Here is a 16,445-nt window from a genome sequence, read left to right on the forward strand (position 1 = left end):
TTCACATTAATTAATGAAAAAATTAATAGTCTATGATTATTTTTGATAGATCAAAATTCAACTCAATTGTAAGGCCCAGAGCTTGATCAGTTCCCTTCACATGTATTCTACTGAGACTTGCTTTGAAGGAGAATTTTTATTCATTGAAAGACTTGTACCAATGTCATTAAATCCAATGTTGTAAGTTGTGCCTTGTAATTTACAGGAATGGGTGATACAAACCTCCTCAAATGAATGTCGAGCCAAGCAAAGATCAAATGTCTTCAGTGCTACCATTCCAAGATGATGCCATACTGTCACATCTGAATCATCAAGTGCAACAGCCTGCAATTAAAACAAAACAGTAGGGCAAAAGTGTTTCATTATATCATAGCCTTTATCCCCACCAAGACTGAGGTCAATTGATCTCAGCATACTTCACTGAGCAACCTGCTGCAATGTTTGTGACAAAATCTCTTGTATATGTATGAAAAAAAATTTAAAAGACTGTTATGTAGAAGAAACTGAATGGAACATCGTTGGTTTCTCTTAGAAAATATTTTGTCTAAATCAATGAATCCCTCTGTTTTTTTTTTTTTTTTTCAATTAAAAATAAATCCTGAAATGATTTTACATTTCTGTTGGCTAAACAAAATTAAGTATGAAACAATAATTGTTTTAACTATGTCACCTGAAGATATGCATCTATAGACTTTTCCCATTGTTCTCTCTTCTCTGCTAATGAAGCCAGATTCTTGTAAGCTGAGTATTTCAATACATGACCAGGTTCAACTAATCCAGTATCCTCATCTGGTGGCAGAGCCTGATAAAGAAAGTATTGCATGCAGCCTTGTTATTTATAACATTTCGATTTATTACTTTAGGAAACTTGAAAGCTCATATTAAATCCACAGAAAAACAATCTTGTAACAGAAAGGGAATAGAACTAGAGCTGGAAGAGCATTGACTCATAAAAGCTTCAACTTTCCAGGAGCTATCATCTGTAACAGAACCCATGAGTAGTTCCCATAAACATAAATAAAAAACAACATTGCTAAGAACAAATTATTCTCAAGCCTTCCGCTAACCTCTTTGACCAAAGCAGAATTTAACAAATGATTATATGCTTCCTCAGATGCTGTATAATCTCCTTTCTGCTGCAAGGCCAGGCCTTTGTTGTACAACTCCAGAGCCTCTGATTCCTGTTAAACCAATAAATGATTACAGGGGGCAAGTCTCAAAAGAAACTGTGGTGCTGCATTGGTGGGAAAGTATAACATAAATTCGTCACCATAAAGAGTTTCAAAGCTGACATTTTGAGTGTTTACCCTTCATCAGAGCCCTGAAATATCAGCTTTGAAACTCTATATGGTTGCCAATTAATGTTATTAACTCCTTCATGGTACTAAATCACCCAATAAAAGATTGATCAGATTAAACACTGGTAATTAATGTTTTATTTTCAGTCAAACAGCTGTCTGGCTTAAATAGAAGTAATTTCATGGGAAGTGCATGATTGGGTTTCTACCATGTCCATGTTGTCTCCCCTTGGTTCAACTGATCCACAAATCACAACTATTTTTACGTGTCTAATTGTGCTACCACTCCACCTGAATGACATGTAAGCTACTCACCCCACCCCTTCTAAATATTTTGACAGGTTTCTGTGACAGTTCACTACAACTCATTAAAAAACCTGAATGAAAAGAAGTTTAGTCTCCTTGCCAGCCTGCCGAGTATGGCAGGTGTACATACAAGTCTTTACACCATAGCACTGATATAGCTCACAACAAATTCATAACATTACACACAGAAGCTGTAAAGTAGGAGGTAGCCCCACAGCCATGTGTGCATGGTTGTATTTCACGCAGCTAGGAAGTGCTTTACATGCACCAGGTTTGATAGTGTTACCTGTCATACTTGGCAGACAAGACTCCTAACTAAACACGAGGCATTGTGTCAGCAGGCTGTGTAACCGAAAACACAACACAACGAGTGCAGCTATTAAAACCAGACTTTAAAGTGTTGTTGTCTCAACACATCTCCCTTCACATGGTTAGTTAGGTGTGTTTGGTTTTTTCTTATTTATTGATTCATTTCTCTTCCATTCGCAATTAATTCATCAGCTGCACAGTACAACTGCAGCTAATAATTAACGTACTCCCTACCTTGGCTTGTTTGACACTTTCCTGTGTAGGTTCGTGGTCACTCTCTTCACTTGAATCATCATTAAGCGCACACAGACGAATCTTATGTAAAAAAAAAAAAAAACGACAGAAATGATCAACTTTCGCCAAATTCAAGTAACAACAATCAGACACTTGAAATACAACTTGAACAATGACACCAATAGCTTCATAAACATACCATTTTATTCAGTCTGAGGTTTTAGTCAGGTAGTATTTGCTTGCATCATGTACGTGGCAACCCCTATTCTTTAACACGGAGGGTTATTTTCAACCTAAATAATGTTTGTCAAAGTTAAAGAAAAATCCGCCATGTTGTCTCTCGGAAAAGATTGGATACTAGGCTCCTCAAAACATGTGCGGTTACCAAACGCTAGTACCAGATACTCGCAAATACGGGAGTTACTACATCACGGGCGACGAGTGGGGGATGAAGAAAAGACCGAAGTACGAGTGGTCAGCGGGGAAACAAATTTAATACCTCATATAGAGACATATCAGTTATAGTTGCGGAAAACAATAGTGTTTTAAAGCCGAAATATCAACAGTATACTTCGCTAAATAAAATGTTAAGCAATTTTTTAAAAGTGTTGATGGCACATATATCTTTTACTGCTGTAATAAACAATAGAGGCATCGGAAACGGCATCGGTGGCATCCGGAAAGGCACCAAGAAGAATTATATTTACGTTTTGTAACTTGCTGCGTGACGAAAAAAGAAAACAAAACCGTGGTCCCCAAATGAATTCTCCCACCTTGCGCCAAAACATTTTCAAATTTTCCGCAGCTTCACCTGTTCCTATTGGTAGGTCCGGCCAAGCCTTTATGGTCATTGGCTCCCGTATAGCCACTAACTATGGCCTATAAATACAGGTGTTTGGTGTTAAATTGTAAAACTCCCCGAAGAAGTTTACGACAGTTAAACGAAACGCGTCAGGGAATAAAGAAATTTTACAGCTACCGTTCGTAGTTCCGTCCGTTCGTTTAAAAGAATTTTTTTTAAAATTTGGTACGATAGCTGTGGTCAGTTTTTCCATGCAGCTTGTCTGGATGTACCTTTCGCAGAGACGTGGGGGGGACAGAGACACCAACACAACATTTCACCTGCCGTTCGCTTCGAAAATTAAGTTTTCATCCCGAGTTCATTTGTTAAATAAAATAGGAAAAAAACACTTCGAACGGAAAACAGAATTATTTGAACGCCTGGATCTTCTGAAAAAAGGTCTCCTAAACGAGTGGCCCTGATTATATTTAAGCATGGTAAACACGTTAGCCTTAACTTGGCTGTTTCTCGAAGCTCAGTGCTTTCTTACATGCCTTTTTCACGTGAAATGAGGCGATTGAATATATATAATAAACACTAAAAGAACTACAGCTGATGGAAATTTAAAATTTCTTATCTAAAGGCTGTAGAAACAAACTTATTAATGACTCTAAACATACAGAAATCTAGAACGAAATTTTTTTAGAGTTGCTCAGCTTTTCATTTTTCCGGAATCGAAAGTCGAGATTGCAAAATTCAAGTGAAAAGCAAACCGACTGTGATTTACACCTTAAACAAGTCAAGATACTTTATTCCGTCATACAACAAGTTACATATCGTAAATATCATTCTTCTTGATGCCTTTCCCGGTGTCACCGATGCCTTTCCCGATGCCTCCATTGGTTCATATAATAGTAAAAATATTGTTCCAGTCAAAGCGTTTGGAAAATTGTTTAACTTTTGAATTAGCGAAGTATAACCTGGTATCATTTTGGCTTTACAATACGATTGTTTTTTTTGTAAGTTACAAAACGTAAATATAATTTTTCTTGGTGCCTTTCCCGATACCTCCATTGTATAATACAGCGGTAAAAGATATATGTGCCATCAACACTTTTGAAAAATTGCTTCACATTTTATTTAGCGAAGTATACTGTTAACATTTCGACTTTACAACACTATTGTTTTCTGCAACTACAGCTGATGTCTCTATATGAAGTATTAAATTTATTTCCCCGCTGACCTCTCGTATTTCGGTCATTTCTTCATCCCCCGCTCGTCGCCCGTGATGTAGTAACTCCCCGCAAATACGCGCAGACTTGAGAGCAAAATGGCGCATACTCGCATATTCGCGGGGATTTCAATTTTGGAAAAGCTAAGGTGTTAAATGAGATGTCTAGGCTCACACAACAAAGCAGCGATGATAATCGCTATATTCTAGTGGCCAAGCTGGACAACGCGCGTAACCTTCTAAATGTTCTGAAAGCTGTATATTTCAAAGAGGTACGTGAATGTTGTAACAGAGTTGACATAGATATGCCATATATCAAACCCTTTGAATCTTGAGAGTGATTAGTTTGTAAATTCTCCTCAAAATTTTGAATAAGTGTTGAACAGATAGGTAATGAGAAGATATGACATTATCAACCAGGAAATAAGGTATTTCTTGAATGTATAAATATCAAGACAAAGAAATGTCAGGTAATGGTCAAGACAATCAGCTCTCAGATCTTTCTTTTTTTTTACCCTAGACCAGTCAGTCTAGGACACTAACCATTACTCCTCTGTGGTTGACCCACAGATTTTTAGAGTGAAAGGCTAATAATGCAACTGACTCTGACTCAGGACATTTTTTTTTAACAACATGAGATAACTCACAGAGCTACTACTTATTATAGAAAGCATGATTCTCTTTTGAGCCTGAAAATCTGTTTTCATTCTCTCGGATTACTACTCAATAATTAAAAAGAAATATAGCTGCAGCTATGAAAAGGAGGTTATAAGACAGTCTGTTACAAAATACCTGTTTTCAATTTTTTTTTCTGTATTGTACTACAGTCAGCAACATGTTTTGTGAGTAGCAATGGTATCAAGGTCACTGTTGAAGATGCGAAGTGTGTACAGGCCAATGCCTTTGTGCAAAGGGGAATCTTTCAGGAGTTTGTTTTCAAAGAAGAGAGTGCCACTTTCCGGATAAACCTCAACATTTTACTGGTAATAAAAGTAAATTTATGCTGCTTAAAACTATATTCCTCTACATTTTTTCTTCTTGAATGAAGCCTCCTGCTGTTTTAATATTAGAGGGGTAACAAAATAGGTGAGGATTACACACATGCAGTAGCTTGTTAGCCCTTTAACTCCCAGATCTGATTGTCAATTCTCCCCTCTAGCTGCTAAACATTCCCTGGAAAATTAGTTATAAGAATTTGGTATTAAGTCAAGATAACAACTTCTTCTTGATAAGTTTGAGTATTCTCATTACCTGTTTGTGGATGATGTAAGGATATCATAAGGAGAAGTTAAATGTTAATCATTGCCACTTTATTGCTGACCCCATGACTGGAAACGATGGTATGGTAAAGTATCTTACCCACCAGAAGCCCCATCCTGCCAGAGTTCAATCCTGTTTCAGATGCATTCAGTGAACAAGAATGTTGTTACCCCTCCTCCTCCTCCCCCCTTCCTGCTGGACTAGAGGCCTGTTTAACGCAAGGCCACCCTCACCATTTCACAATTCCTAACATGGCTTTATACCAAAATTAATAAATTGATCTCATTTTCTAGTACCTCTACATTTTGTCAGGGTCCTGCCACACCTGTTGTATATGATTTTTATAAAAAAGTGACTAATAATAATGACGATTCTTAATACCTTAGATGAAGAAGATTGGATCTTTTACATTATATAGAAAAACCTGTGCTTATGAAAATTGTCTTCTACAATTATGAAATTAATTTATTCTTATAACTAGGAATGTCTCAATATCTTTGGCTCCTCCAAAGATACAAGAACTTGTACAGCAATGAAGATGTGTTATGCAGGATATGGCTCACCACTTATTCTCACGTGAGTATTTAGAGAGGTTTTCAGTGGTCTTCATCATGCTTCTCCCTCAAGGAGAGATCCACTGGGGAGAGGTAGCATACAATAGCTCTAGTGCACTTTACTGCAACCCACTGATTCTTTTTTACCCCTTGAGGTTTCAATTCTTGGTTGAAATAGTAACAGGGGTTTGTAAAATTTATTCATGTCTTATTCAATGTACCATACCTGTATTTATCAATGTATTTGTTTGTTATCTGAAATTTTACTTTTGGCTGTATGTTACAGGTTGGAGGAAGGTGGCATCCTGACAGATTGCAGCATTCAGACCCAAGAGCCTGACGAAACATTGGATTTTGATTTTAGTGGTGCAGATGTTCTGAACAAGATTATTATGAAAGTAAGAAAAGATAACATTTCTTATACAGAAAGTTTTTTGAAGCAACTAACTGGCCCTTTTTTGTTCAGTAGAATCTTTGTTTCAATTTGAAGTATGTCTGCCATTAGCTTGTCAGAAACAACTTTGCAAGGCCTTAGCTTAAATATTGCACTACTTATTTTTAAAATGACTAATAAAATTTATAGAGAAAACGTATTTTTGCATATTTTAGTCTGAATGTTTGAAGGAGGCTTTCAGTGAACTAGACATGACAAGTGAAGTGCTGCAAATTCTGATGTCACCAGATAACCCTTACTTTAGACTGTCAACCTTTGGATATGCAGGAAGTACCCATGTAAGGTTTGATGATCTTAGTCTAAGCATGTCATATTCAGTGTTCACACCACAACAAGAGGTACTGTCATAGATTCCCTTTTAGAAAGTGTATCTGGTAAATGATCACCAACCTGAGAAGCTTTGATTGTTAAATGAAATCTGCATGTCAGTACTAAAGAAAATGTATAAAAAAAAGTAAAGCCCTGGTTGTATGAAGGGTAGATAACACCATCCCTTGGATAAATTTCTATCTGGTGGCTGGCACCATTCACTTGGCTAACACTTATCTGTCAGTTGTCAAATAGTGATTTGTCCATCACATAGCATTATCTGCCCTTTGAGCAACTAGGGCCAGGATACCAAATTATCCCAAGATGCTTTTCAGTTGATATATAATATATGCAGTTCTCTTGACTAAATTCTCATTGTCAGTACCAAAGGAAATGTATAAAGAAAAGTATGGAAAATATTGATTCTGAAGCTTGGGTGTAAAGCCCCCCCCCCCCCCCCCTTAACAGGTCATGAAAATGAAATAATCACCTAGAGGGTATGATCTTGATAAAACACCACTTAGTTTGTCTTTTTAACAAGCAAATGCCTGAAAACCAGAGAGGACAATTGCTGAATTTAATCTTGGGAAATGTTTAACTTTCACTCTGTAGATAGCAGAGAATAAATACTATTCTACTGAGAGATGAAGGGCAATGAACAGTTAGGTCAACAAGACTGTCATAGAAATAGAAATTACTAGAATATGAAAATTGACTTTATCTTACAGTCAGATTTTCCAAAAGATTCTGATATGGTGGAGTCATTTGAATGTCAACAAACACAAACAAACAGGTGTGTGAAAAAAGCCAAAAAAAAAATTGTATTTAATCACATGCAAGTATCAATGCAGAGAATAAAAAATGTCTGTCTCAAATTGGCTAACTCAGAGGTACGTTTGTCTTCATATGAGACCAAAATTTGGTTCACTTTACTATGTCCTCACTAAGCTTTAATGTGCTTATCTTAAGAACTTAAGTATCTCATGATGGTAAAGAGATATTTTGAAAAAAGTTTTTCTTGCCATAAAAAAATAACTACTTGTTAATGTTTGAAATTGTTTAGATTGAATAGATGTGTACAAACCTTGAAGTAACTACATTATTTTAGACACTGAAATGTGAGTTAAAGTCTCTCTGTGTTCATAGATATAGGATCAGCCTTTTGAAACCTTCTACCAAGGCACTGCAGCTTTCAAGCAAAATCTCAATTAGAATGGATGGAAGAGGTTTTCTCTCTATGCAGTATATGATTGTAAATGAAGATGGGCAGGTCTGCTTTGTGGAATACTTGGTTGGTTTCTGCCTGTAAATTATGTAATTCCAACTTAACATTAGGACTTAAGTTTTATTGGATTGTATTTAGAGGGTTTCTTCCACAAATTGTTCATACACATTATTTTAACGTATTTTCTTGGACCTCCTACTTTGATAATGGCTCTTATTAACCCTTTAACTGGTAATTCTCCTTACTGTTCGCCATACAGTTAGTTTGGAGAATTTGGAATTGGATCAACCAATAATCCCCTAATTGGCATTTTTTAATCTCTGGTTATTTGTCTGCCTGATATCCTACTGATGGTATAAGGAGAAATTCTGTCAAGGTCATTAGTGGGACTTAAAGGGTTAATAAAATTCACACTTTAGATGGTGCATTACTCTCTCAACCTCTTTTACTTATAATGACACCCAAGTCAGAGTGAACAGCATCTAATTTCTCCTTACAATATGGCCACTGAATCAAACAGTAAGCTTGCAAGAATAAAGGAAATGGTCACAAACTAAAGAGGTTCTTGAATGTTAAAGAAGTTCTCTTTCTAAACACGTTAGGAAATGTGTAGAGAACAGTATGGATAACATGCATACTGATGTTAGGGTTTAAGAGAGTAGTAAGAGGAAAAATGTTGTTGGTGATGTAATCATGAATGTTTTTTCATCCTCACTCTCAAATGTTATTATAAATATTGCTTCAAACTGAAAAAGGCAATAATTGTTAGCTTTTGTAGCCCACATAACAAATTACTATGTTTTTTGATAAATGCTGACATCCACATCATTTTCAGTATATATATCTCTCCATAGTGTGCTCCAGATGAAGAAGTTGATGAAGAAGATGAAGATGAACTGCATTGAACAACTGCAAGAAGTCATTGTTCACAGTTGTGAAAGTCAATCAGCCTTGCCCAAAAGTTGTCAACAATGTTAAAAATTAAAACGGCCAAAAAAAGATAATATGCACCAATCAACTGAGTGGGAGGGCTGGATGGGAAAGTTTGGCTATCTAAAAAAGAAAATCAAACAAACAATTGGATCAAAATCCTTCAAACACAAGCCAGGAACATAACCTTTCAAACCCTCTGGAACAACATTTGTTCATGAAAAGTGCTGTTACTATGAGGTGAAATTCCAGAATACTGAACATCATTTTCAAGCTATCAACATTTTATTGGTTTGTGATCAAGGTAAATGATGATGAATGTACATAGTCTAGAAGGTCAACTGCTTGTTATTAAACGTGTCTATCATGTACCTTTATTTTGTAACTACAGTATTAACTGTACCATTAAGTTTTGAGTTTTTCAATGTTGCAGACCTTACAATTGAAAATGATTGAATGTACAGATAAAAAAGATTTTTTTAAATAAAATAATTATGCTTTTTTCACATTTATTTAACAGTCTAAAAATTTATCATCACATGTATACTACTTTTTTATATCAGTCATTGAACAAGCCTGAAAAAAAAAGGATACCTGGCAAGATAAACCATTTTGCAGTTAATCTTGCCACTAAAATATGACACTGGTTGTCAACTATGATTGGTTGAATTAGTGGAATGTATTTCCAATCATTTTTGAAATCTTTTCCTTTTTTTAAACTCAGAGATATAATATCAAACCAACTTCGTTTTCTCAGTCCTCACTGTACCTTGGTTTTTTCCATTCTAATTTATGGCCCATATGCTTTGTGTTTAGACCATAAATCCATGTGGAGAAAACTCAGTCCTTAACTTACAGTGGTTAAGACCTTGAACTCAGTTAGTATGGTACTGGTTACAAAAACATTTTCCTATGTCACTGATAGGTAATTGTATATATCCCTTCCCTTTCCCCCCCCCCCCCCCCCGGCCCTGCTGAGGATTATTTGTAATAATGCATGAATGGACACAGATTATCATAGTGTTGTTGATGTCAGTGATAACCCCAAACAATCTCAACCAAAACAACAAATATATTAAGCTTTTCATGTTTCAATAATTCAACCTGTATAAGGAAATGTCTGTACAACTATCTCCTCTGCCTCCCCCAAAAAATTGTTTTCATATGGACAGCAAGTACTTTTTCCTTGCTGAAGATGGATTTGTTTAAAGAAAATGAGGAAAATGACTTACAATTTGGATTCTGGGTCACCATTCTGAATAACTTTTTCTTGTCTCAGCAGAGCTATGATTTTTACACAACTCATTGTGTATTGTCCTTACACTCACACGTGAGCAAATTGTGAAACATTCCCTCAAAGCAGAACATTTTTTATGTCCTGTATGTCTGTTCAAGATTAGGAGGAAACTGCAAATCAGAAAAATTGCTTAGAGAAATGACACTTTCAACCATTTTTCATTAAAAAAAAAGAATAATTATAAATTGTAAAAAAACTAATATTTAATTATAAATCAGACAACTTTGAAGTTGTGTTCTTCCTCAGCTGTTGGTGGTGTACCATGCACATCCACTGGGACAACCAATGCTTCTCTTTCAGACATAGCAGGCGAGATTGGCTCATCATCCAACAGTTCATCATCATCATTATCATCATCGTAATCACTACAATTGTCCACAGCTCCATTTTCATGACCAGCTTGAAGAAAGTCATCTGAGGGGACTGTGTTTAACAATGAATTAGTATCCTCATCTTCATTTCTGGTAACCTGCTCTGCTTTTTCCCGATCATCAACTAGATAAATTGAGCACATTATGAAACAGAATCCTCCAATAACACTGATAAAGGTTGACATCAAAAGAGAATATTCCATGCTTTGTGCACGATCTTTGTCACTACTCCCTGCACCTCTGATACGATCAGAAATCTGTGGAAACAATAAAAGGTTTAGGTTACGATCCAACTTCAAAGCAAGAAAAAACATTTCCCTACGTGAAATTAAAAAAACAACAAGATGATTCTAATTTAAAGTTTTGCATTCCCTATTCAGCTATCTTACCTCTCCAACAAGCCATGGGCTGCCTGCATCACCAAACAAGTGAGAAACAAGAATCTGAGCAGCTTCAGCGGTGGATCGACGTGAAGGTATTATTATATACTACAAACAAAACAAGCATTTGTACCATAAGACAACTTTACAATAATTTTCATAGTATTTCCAACACCTAGTAGTGAATAAAATTTAGTACACTGACTTAAGGCAAGTATCTCTCCTTAAAAACTTTCTTTAAGGGTTAACTTACTACTTAATGAAGTATCATTAATAGTGAAACAATTGATGCCACATTCTTTCCCAACTCCAGTAAAGTCAGGAAGGTGTTCAATTAATTCACAGTTTATCTAGGCTTTATCTTACCAAAACCATGTCTCCTACTGGTGCCCAGTTCATGAAAAGTAAAACTTCACCGAAGAATATAAGGGCCTGTAACCAAACAAATAAAACAATTGGAAGTAACTCACTGTACGTAAATTATAATCAACAACAGGCTGGAATTTATTAAGCAACAAAATTTAACTATCAATAATAATTCAGGACATTAAAATTTTACTTGGCACACATGACTATCAAATCTGGGTATTTGAAGAGAAACAATGTTATGAGCACACAATTTCTAAGAACAACGAATTAACCCTTTGCAATGCCCTGACATATCATAAGTACAGTTTTATGCATATTCTCTATACTGTTCTCTGTAAATTTTTTTGTTACCCACAGGGACTTGACTTTAAACAGTCAAGAGCTTCTTAAGACAGTGATCATTTCCTTTGTTCTCATGACGTCAATGTTTGATTCAGGGATGATACTGTAAGGAGAACTGGATGCTGGTAATTCTTAGGGGTCAAAGGGTTACATTAATGAACCATTTCTACTTACATATGTAACTTTGATGTTTGTAGATGCTAGCACAAGACAACCATAGAGGAAAGGTGCTGACCCAATTAATGCAACAGCACATACTAAAGCATCAGCTTTTCTATTTCGTGTTCTATACCGCCAAGCAATCTCTGCGCCAAGCCAAACTCCTACAATACCAGCAACACAGGTAATAATTCCAACCTTTAAGCTAACCCTTAAATGGTAGATAAAATAAAACATTATTAATAACATTCATATCATTATGTCAATAACTTTTTTTCTTTTCTAGGTGAGAGATTAGAAAATACAGCAGCTACAAAATTTTGTTAGCCATTCTATGGAAGTTGCTTGTGTCTTCCACAAAAATGCCAACTTACCCAAAAAAATATGAGTTCTGGCAAAGCAATCTAATTGATAGAATTGATCACATATAATTTCTTTAAGACTTTTTGTTGTTTTTGTTGAAATAGTTTCTCTTTTTTGTCGAATAGCAGAACTGATAGCACTGCAGTCCCTACCAACAACCTGACCCAGTTATCCTTTCTGTGAAAAAAGAAATACTTACTCTGATTCTGTTTCTGAAATTCCTTGTGCTCTTGTTGCATAGAGCAAGAATTTTGGTGCCCAAAATGCTAGGGCACCAGTCACAAATGAAACACAAGTAAATCCCAAATTCAGCCAAATAAAGCTTTTCCTATAAAAAAAAAAAAAAAAAAAAAAGAAGAAACTCTCAATATTAAGCATTTCTTAATGATTGATTGAGTCAGGTTCACATCAGGAACCTAAGCTTTTCCTTCCTAACAATCTCTTAGCAAGGATGACAAAAAAATCAAAGGAAACAACAATAATGCAACAGATTGTGAAGTCTGATTGTCAAGGTGGAGTGGCATTGAAAAGGTCTGGTGCCTGTTGTAGTCATAGAATGATGTTTTGACAACTTGACAGCCATCATAACAGTCAAGTGAGAAAGTTGGCTTCCTCAGAAAAGGATGGTAAAGAAAAATTGTAGAGAAATTGTCAATTTGAGTAGAAAGTACAGTGAACCATGTTACAAAATCTCAGATCCACTATGGTGACTACCAACTAGCATGGTACTTACACTGTTGTAAGATACTTGAGGTCTGCCCACCAGCTGGTTGTGTTATGAACATCAGAAGCTGAGACACCATGAGGGTTCTCTCCTCTTTCTATGGCACCCCTTTTTGGTTCATGAACTACAAATATGCACAGGAAAACACACACTGCACCTATGATGGGGGTCACCTGGGAATAAAACAATAATGGAAGAATATGGGTACAACTATCCACTCACTGTATGATTTCTGACCTGTGATAACAATTACTCTTCTTTCAATTTAAGTGTTTGTCTTTGATAGAGCTTCTGAGGTTCACTGGCTAAAAAATCTAATGGAATGAACAAAGCTGTAGTTTTAAAAAATGCAAACAAAACACAGCTTTGAATTTGATCATGAAAGCTACTACCAGATCAACTTTTAAACAAATGATTCACAGACAGAATCTAGATATACATGTAACCTTGTCAAACTGCATTAAACTACACAACATCTACCACAGTTAACAACATTAAACAGAGAAAGTTTGCTTTAATCCCACAATTTCTATCAGCACTTTATCAGCTGAAGAAACTTACTCGTAGTCCCCATTGCCACTGATGGCCAAACAGAGCAGCAACCTCAGTTCCAACTATGTAACCAAGCCCACTGAAAAATGAAATGTTAAGTTACATACCTAAGAACGTAATGCCAAATGTTCAAAATAAATGATAGCATAGCCAAAACTGATGGCCAAACAAGAGACTGAGTTTAAGATTACCCAACAATACCAATGCTATGTGCAAGGTTTCCATTAAGAAAAGTAGTAGCAGGGGAATAGTTTAACCTCTTCACTCTCAGGAGTGACAAAAAACAATTTCCTCTTTACTTGCAAAATCAGTGCAAAGGAAATTACATCTGATAGATTTTAAATTATTAGTTAAAGAATATTTTAACTCCATGTACTTTTGTGCACTTAAGAACTAATAATGCTTCATTTCTTGGTCTCATGATCATCCTTGCTCACCTTCCCACAGGAATAGCAAAATAAAAGAATGACAACATCCTTGTCCTCATATCTCCAGTGAACAGATCAGCAATGACAGTGGGTGCTATTGTAGAATAACTGGCCTCTCCTATTCCAACTACACCTCTTAGGACAAGGAACCACCAAAAAGACTGTAGATAAAGTAATCAAGAAAAGCTTGTCCACCACTGGTTTCAACTAATTTCTATACCAACAACAACAACATTCAACTAATTTCTATACCAACAACAACAACATTCAACTAATTTCTATACCAACAACAACATTTTACATAAGCACTTTACAACCAGGAGTGCAGTGCCCATTAGAAAGTGTGTGTGAAAATATATACTTAAAAGATAAAAACCAACAAGTATCATAATGAAGACCTAAAATGGTATAATTTCTACTAGCATTTTCACAACTAAACTAAAAACTAACTATGCTGAGTAATTCTCAGCCTGAAATTCATCACACCATTCCTATAGCAACTGATAAAAATTCCACAACTTTTGCCTTCTCTCATTTTGTCTTCATACCAAAGGATGCATCCTCATGGCAAATGAAAAGATATAGTTGTGTAAAAATGTTGTTATTGAAGAATTTATTTTAACCCTCTAACTCCCAGTTCAAATTTGTACTTCTCCTTACTGTCAATTATACAATTCTTATAATGTTGGTTCTAAGAATTTAGTATTGGATCAACTAATTATTCTTAAGTTTATATTTTTCTTTATTCTCATCACTTATCTGATTCATATTGTATTGATATTGTTAGGAGAAATTCTGCCTTGGTCACTCATGGGAGTTAAAGGGTTAATGCTTGTTTCCCTCCCACCTCAATTAGCTTCGCTGTTTTGCAGGTAGGAATTGTTAGATGTGTATTTAAATTGCTAAAATAAATAAATGTTGTTGTTGTTGTTGTTGTTTAGACTTAAAAATCAATTACAGATATCAGTTACATTTGGAGCAAATTCATTGGTGATTTTCTTTTTTTAAAACCAACATGAAATAATAAGCTCATTGTATCTGTTGTATTCACTTTGCATCCTTTAGGGATTTATGCTTAAAAGAAGCAATATTCAGGGATTACAAAATTAATCATATAACCTGTGCAGCCTTCCACATGCAATCCTATAGAAAAATTTAATGAAAGCTGATGTGTGCAGGGCTGGACAGGTTCACATAGGCAGATCCAGAAAAAGCTGTCCAGCCCTACACTCGCACAGCTTAACTACCAAAAAAAAAAACTAATAAAATGAAAAACTGGTTATTATCTATGGTGCCCCCACTCTGTCAAAAAGTACATAATAAGTGTGTAACTGTTAACTGTTTGGTGATTATAATGGCGTTGAGGTATTAAATATTTAAAGGATGTACTCACATCTTTGCTCAGCATAGTGCTGGCAAAAACAGTCCCAGACCAAACAAGTATTCCAGCTGCCATAAGATACTTCCTCCTGTAACGATCTCCAAGATAACCAAACACTGGAGCAAGAACCATATAGCTACAGATGAAGACAGTTTGCAGCAAGCCAGCTGCTGAATTGTTGTCTTGTATATCAAAATAACTTTGGATGCCATCTAGAAGGCCTATAGAACAATATGATTCATTATATACAGCCAAACTCTTTGCAAGCAGTAACAAACTATTATTTACAAAAAAAACAAACAAACTCAATTTTAAACTCCTAATATCATGGTGCCAGCTTCGGATTTTGCACAATGTAATACTTAAGAATTGAACTCTGCAGAAGTAAGTGTCATTTTTGTAATTTTGAGGCTCTTGGAGAAATAGGTTTTTCTACAAATATTTCCAGTGAGTAATCCACCAAATGTATCTGTGATAGAATAATCTACCATAATTGTGCATGGATATTGCAAATGGACAAACTTATGGATTCTAAAAGCAATGTAACTTAATACCCATCTAACAATTTCATTTTCCATAACTCCTCCAGGACGTAATCAGCCATTTCAGTTCCTTACCAGTTTCAAACGTGTTTCCTTCCCATCAGATCTTAGTCTCACATAATTTTTCATACTCTGTTAAAAACTATTTATATCCTCTACAATAAAGACTTGCGCATCAAGTAAAGGAGTTAAAGCAAGTCGTTGGACAGGCCATCTAGCTTCATTATTTCTGATAAATTGCTTGCTTATGTTAAATACCGTACCTGCTACAGTCTGTCGGTCCATATAATTCAGAAGATTGATGATAAATAACACTACCACGGTCACGTAGGCCCGCACGTTGTTTCCTCGCACAACATTAATCATTTTGTCGTCACTTCGGCTCGCAATTTCTCCTGCCCCTTCTGCTTGAGACGCAACCTTTGGATTCGCCACTCCGTTAGAGGCAAATGACATAACAACAAGAACAGGTGACTAAAATAGGGCTAAGTGAGTGTGAAATATCGTGTTTGTGGTAGAACATGAGATAACGAATTCAAGAAACTTTCCAAGGAAACCCACAACCCACAGCTATAATAGGAAGTACTAACCGAAGGCACGGCTGCGCAGCAAAACGGTTTATACCAAATTTACCCTTCCCCTCCCT

At 35.8% G+C, this 16,445-nt stretch overlaps 3 protein-coding genes across 5 annotated transcripts in view; 1 reads left to right on the forward strand and 2 right to left on the reverse strand.

Annotated features, from left to right (window-relative positions):
* Positions 1–2,519, reverse strand: part of LOC113665508 (calcineurin-binding protein cabin-1) — a 34,451-nt gene extending 31,932 nt beyond the window's left edge. For 2 of the 3 annotated variants that reach the window (XR_016182003.1, XM_089190615.1), the window contains exons 1-5: positions 2,347–2,519; positions 2,148–2,228; positions 1,068–1,181; positions 671–802; positions 223–324 (exon numbers count right to left, since the gene is read on the reverse strand). Coding sequence is in view for 2 of the 3 variants with exons in the window: in XM_089190615.1 (XP_089046741.1) it covers positions 223–324; positions 671–802; positions 1,068–1,181; positions 2,148–2,228; positions 2,347–2,349 (432 nt within the window). In the remaining variant the exon portion in view is untranslated. The remainder of the gene's footprint in view (positions 1–222; positions 325–670; positions 803–1,067; positions 1,182–2,147; positions 2,229–2,346) is intronic. The other variant, XM_089190616.1, reaches the window with a different exon arrangement.
* A 1,664-nt stretch (positions 2,520–4,183) lies between these two features.
* Positions 4,184–9,397, forward strand: LOC113665491 (cell cycle checkpoint protein RAD1). Its single transcript, XM_027181193.2, has 8 exons — positions 4,184–4,431; positions 4,987–5,142; positions 5,901–5,995; positions 6,260–6,371; positions 6,583–6,705; positions 7,465–7,529; positions 7,883–8,027; positions 8,816–9,397. Exons 1-8 carry the CDS (start codon positions 4,321–4,323, stop codon positions 8,864–8,866), a joined length of 858 nt encoding a protein of 285 aa, XP_027036994.2. The 5' UTR covers positions 4,184–4,320; the 3' UTR covers positions 8,867–9,397.
* Positions 9,158–16,412, reverse strand: LOC113665490 (protein spinster homolog 1). The gene is made up of 10 exons (XM_089190622.1): positions 16,063–16,412; positions 15,270–15,478; positions 13,886–14,037; positions 13,458–13,527; positions 12,906–13,069; positions 12,372–12,500; positions 11,825–12,020; positions 11,306–11,371; positions 10,949–11,047; positions 9,158–10,816 (listed from the first exon to the last, which is right to left on the reverse strand). Exons 1-10 carry the CDS (start codon positions 16,253–16,255, stop codon positions 10,403–10,405), a joined length of 1,692 nt encoding a protein of 563 aa, XP_089046748.1. The 5' UTR covers positions 16,256–16,412; the 3' UTR covers positions 9,158–10,402.
* Between the last annotated feature and the right edge of the window lie 33 nt (positions 16,413–16,445).

The sequence above is a fragment of the Pocillopora damicornis genome, chromosome 12 (genome assembly GCF_964200805.1).
Source record: "Pocillopora damicornis chromosome 12, jaPocDami1.2, whole genome shotgun sequence".
Classification (NCBI taxonomy): domain Eukaryota; kingdom Metazoa; phylum Cnidaria; class Anthozoa; order Scleractinia; family Pocilloporidae; genus Pocillopora; species Pocillopora damicornis.

Excerpts from the sequence above, each read along its gene's own strand:
- LOC113665490 (XM_089190622.1), bottom strand. The coding sequence starts at position 16,255 with ATGTCATTTGCCTCTAACGGAGTGGCGAATCCAAAGGTTGCGTCTCAA. Across the intron at positions 15,479-16,062 it reads GGACCGACAGACTGTAGCAG|GCCTTCTAGATGGCATCCAA; the intron begins GTACGGTATTTA and ends ATTGTTCTATAG. Across the intron at positions 11,048-11,305 it reads CAGTAGGAGACATGGTTTTG|TATATAATAATACCTTCACG; the intron begins GTAAGATAAAGC and ends TTTTGTTTGTAG.
- LOC113665491 (XM_027181193.2), top strand. The coding sequence starts at position 4,321 with ATGTCTAGGCTCACACAACAAAGCAGCGATGATAATCGCTATATTCTA. Across the intron at positions 7,530-7,882 it reads CAACAAACACAAACAAACAG|ATATAGGATCAGCCTTTTGA; the intron begins GTGTGTGAAAAA and ends CTGTGTTCATAG. Across the intron at positions 8,028-8,815 it reads TCTGCTTTGTGGAATACTTG|TGTGCTCCAGATGAAGAAGT; the intron begins GTTGGTTTCTGC and ends ATCTCTCCATAG.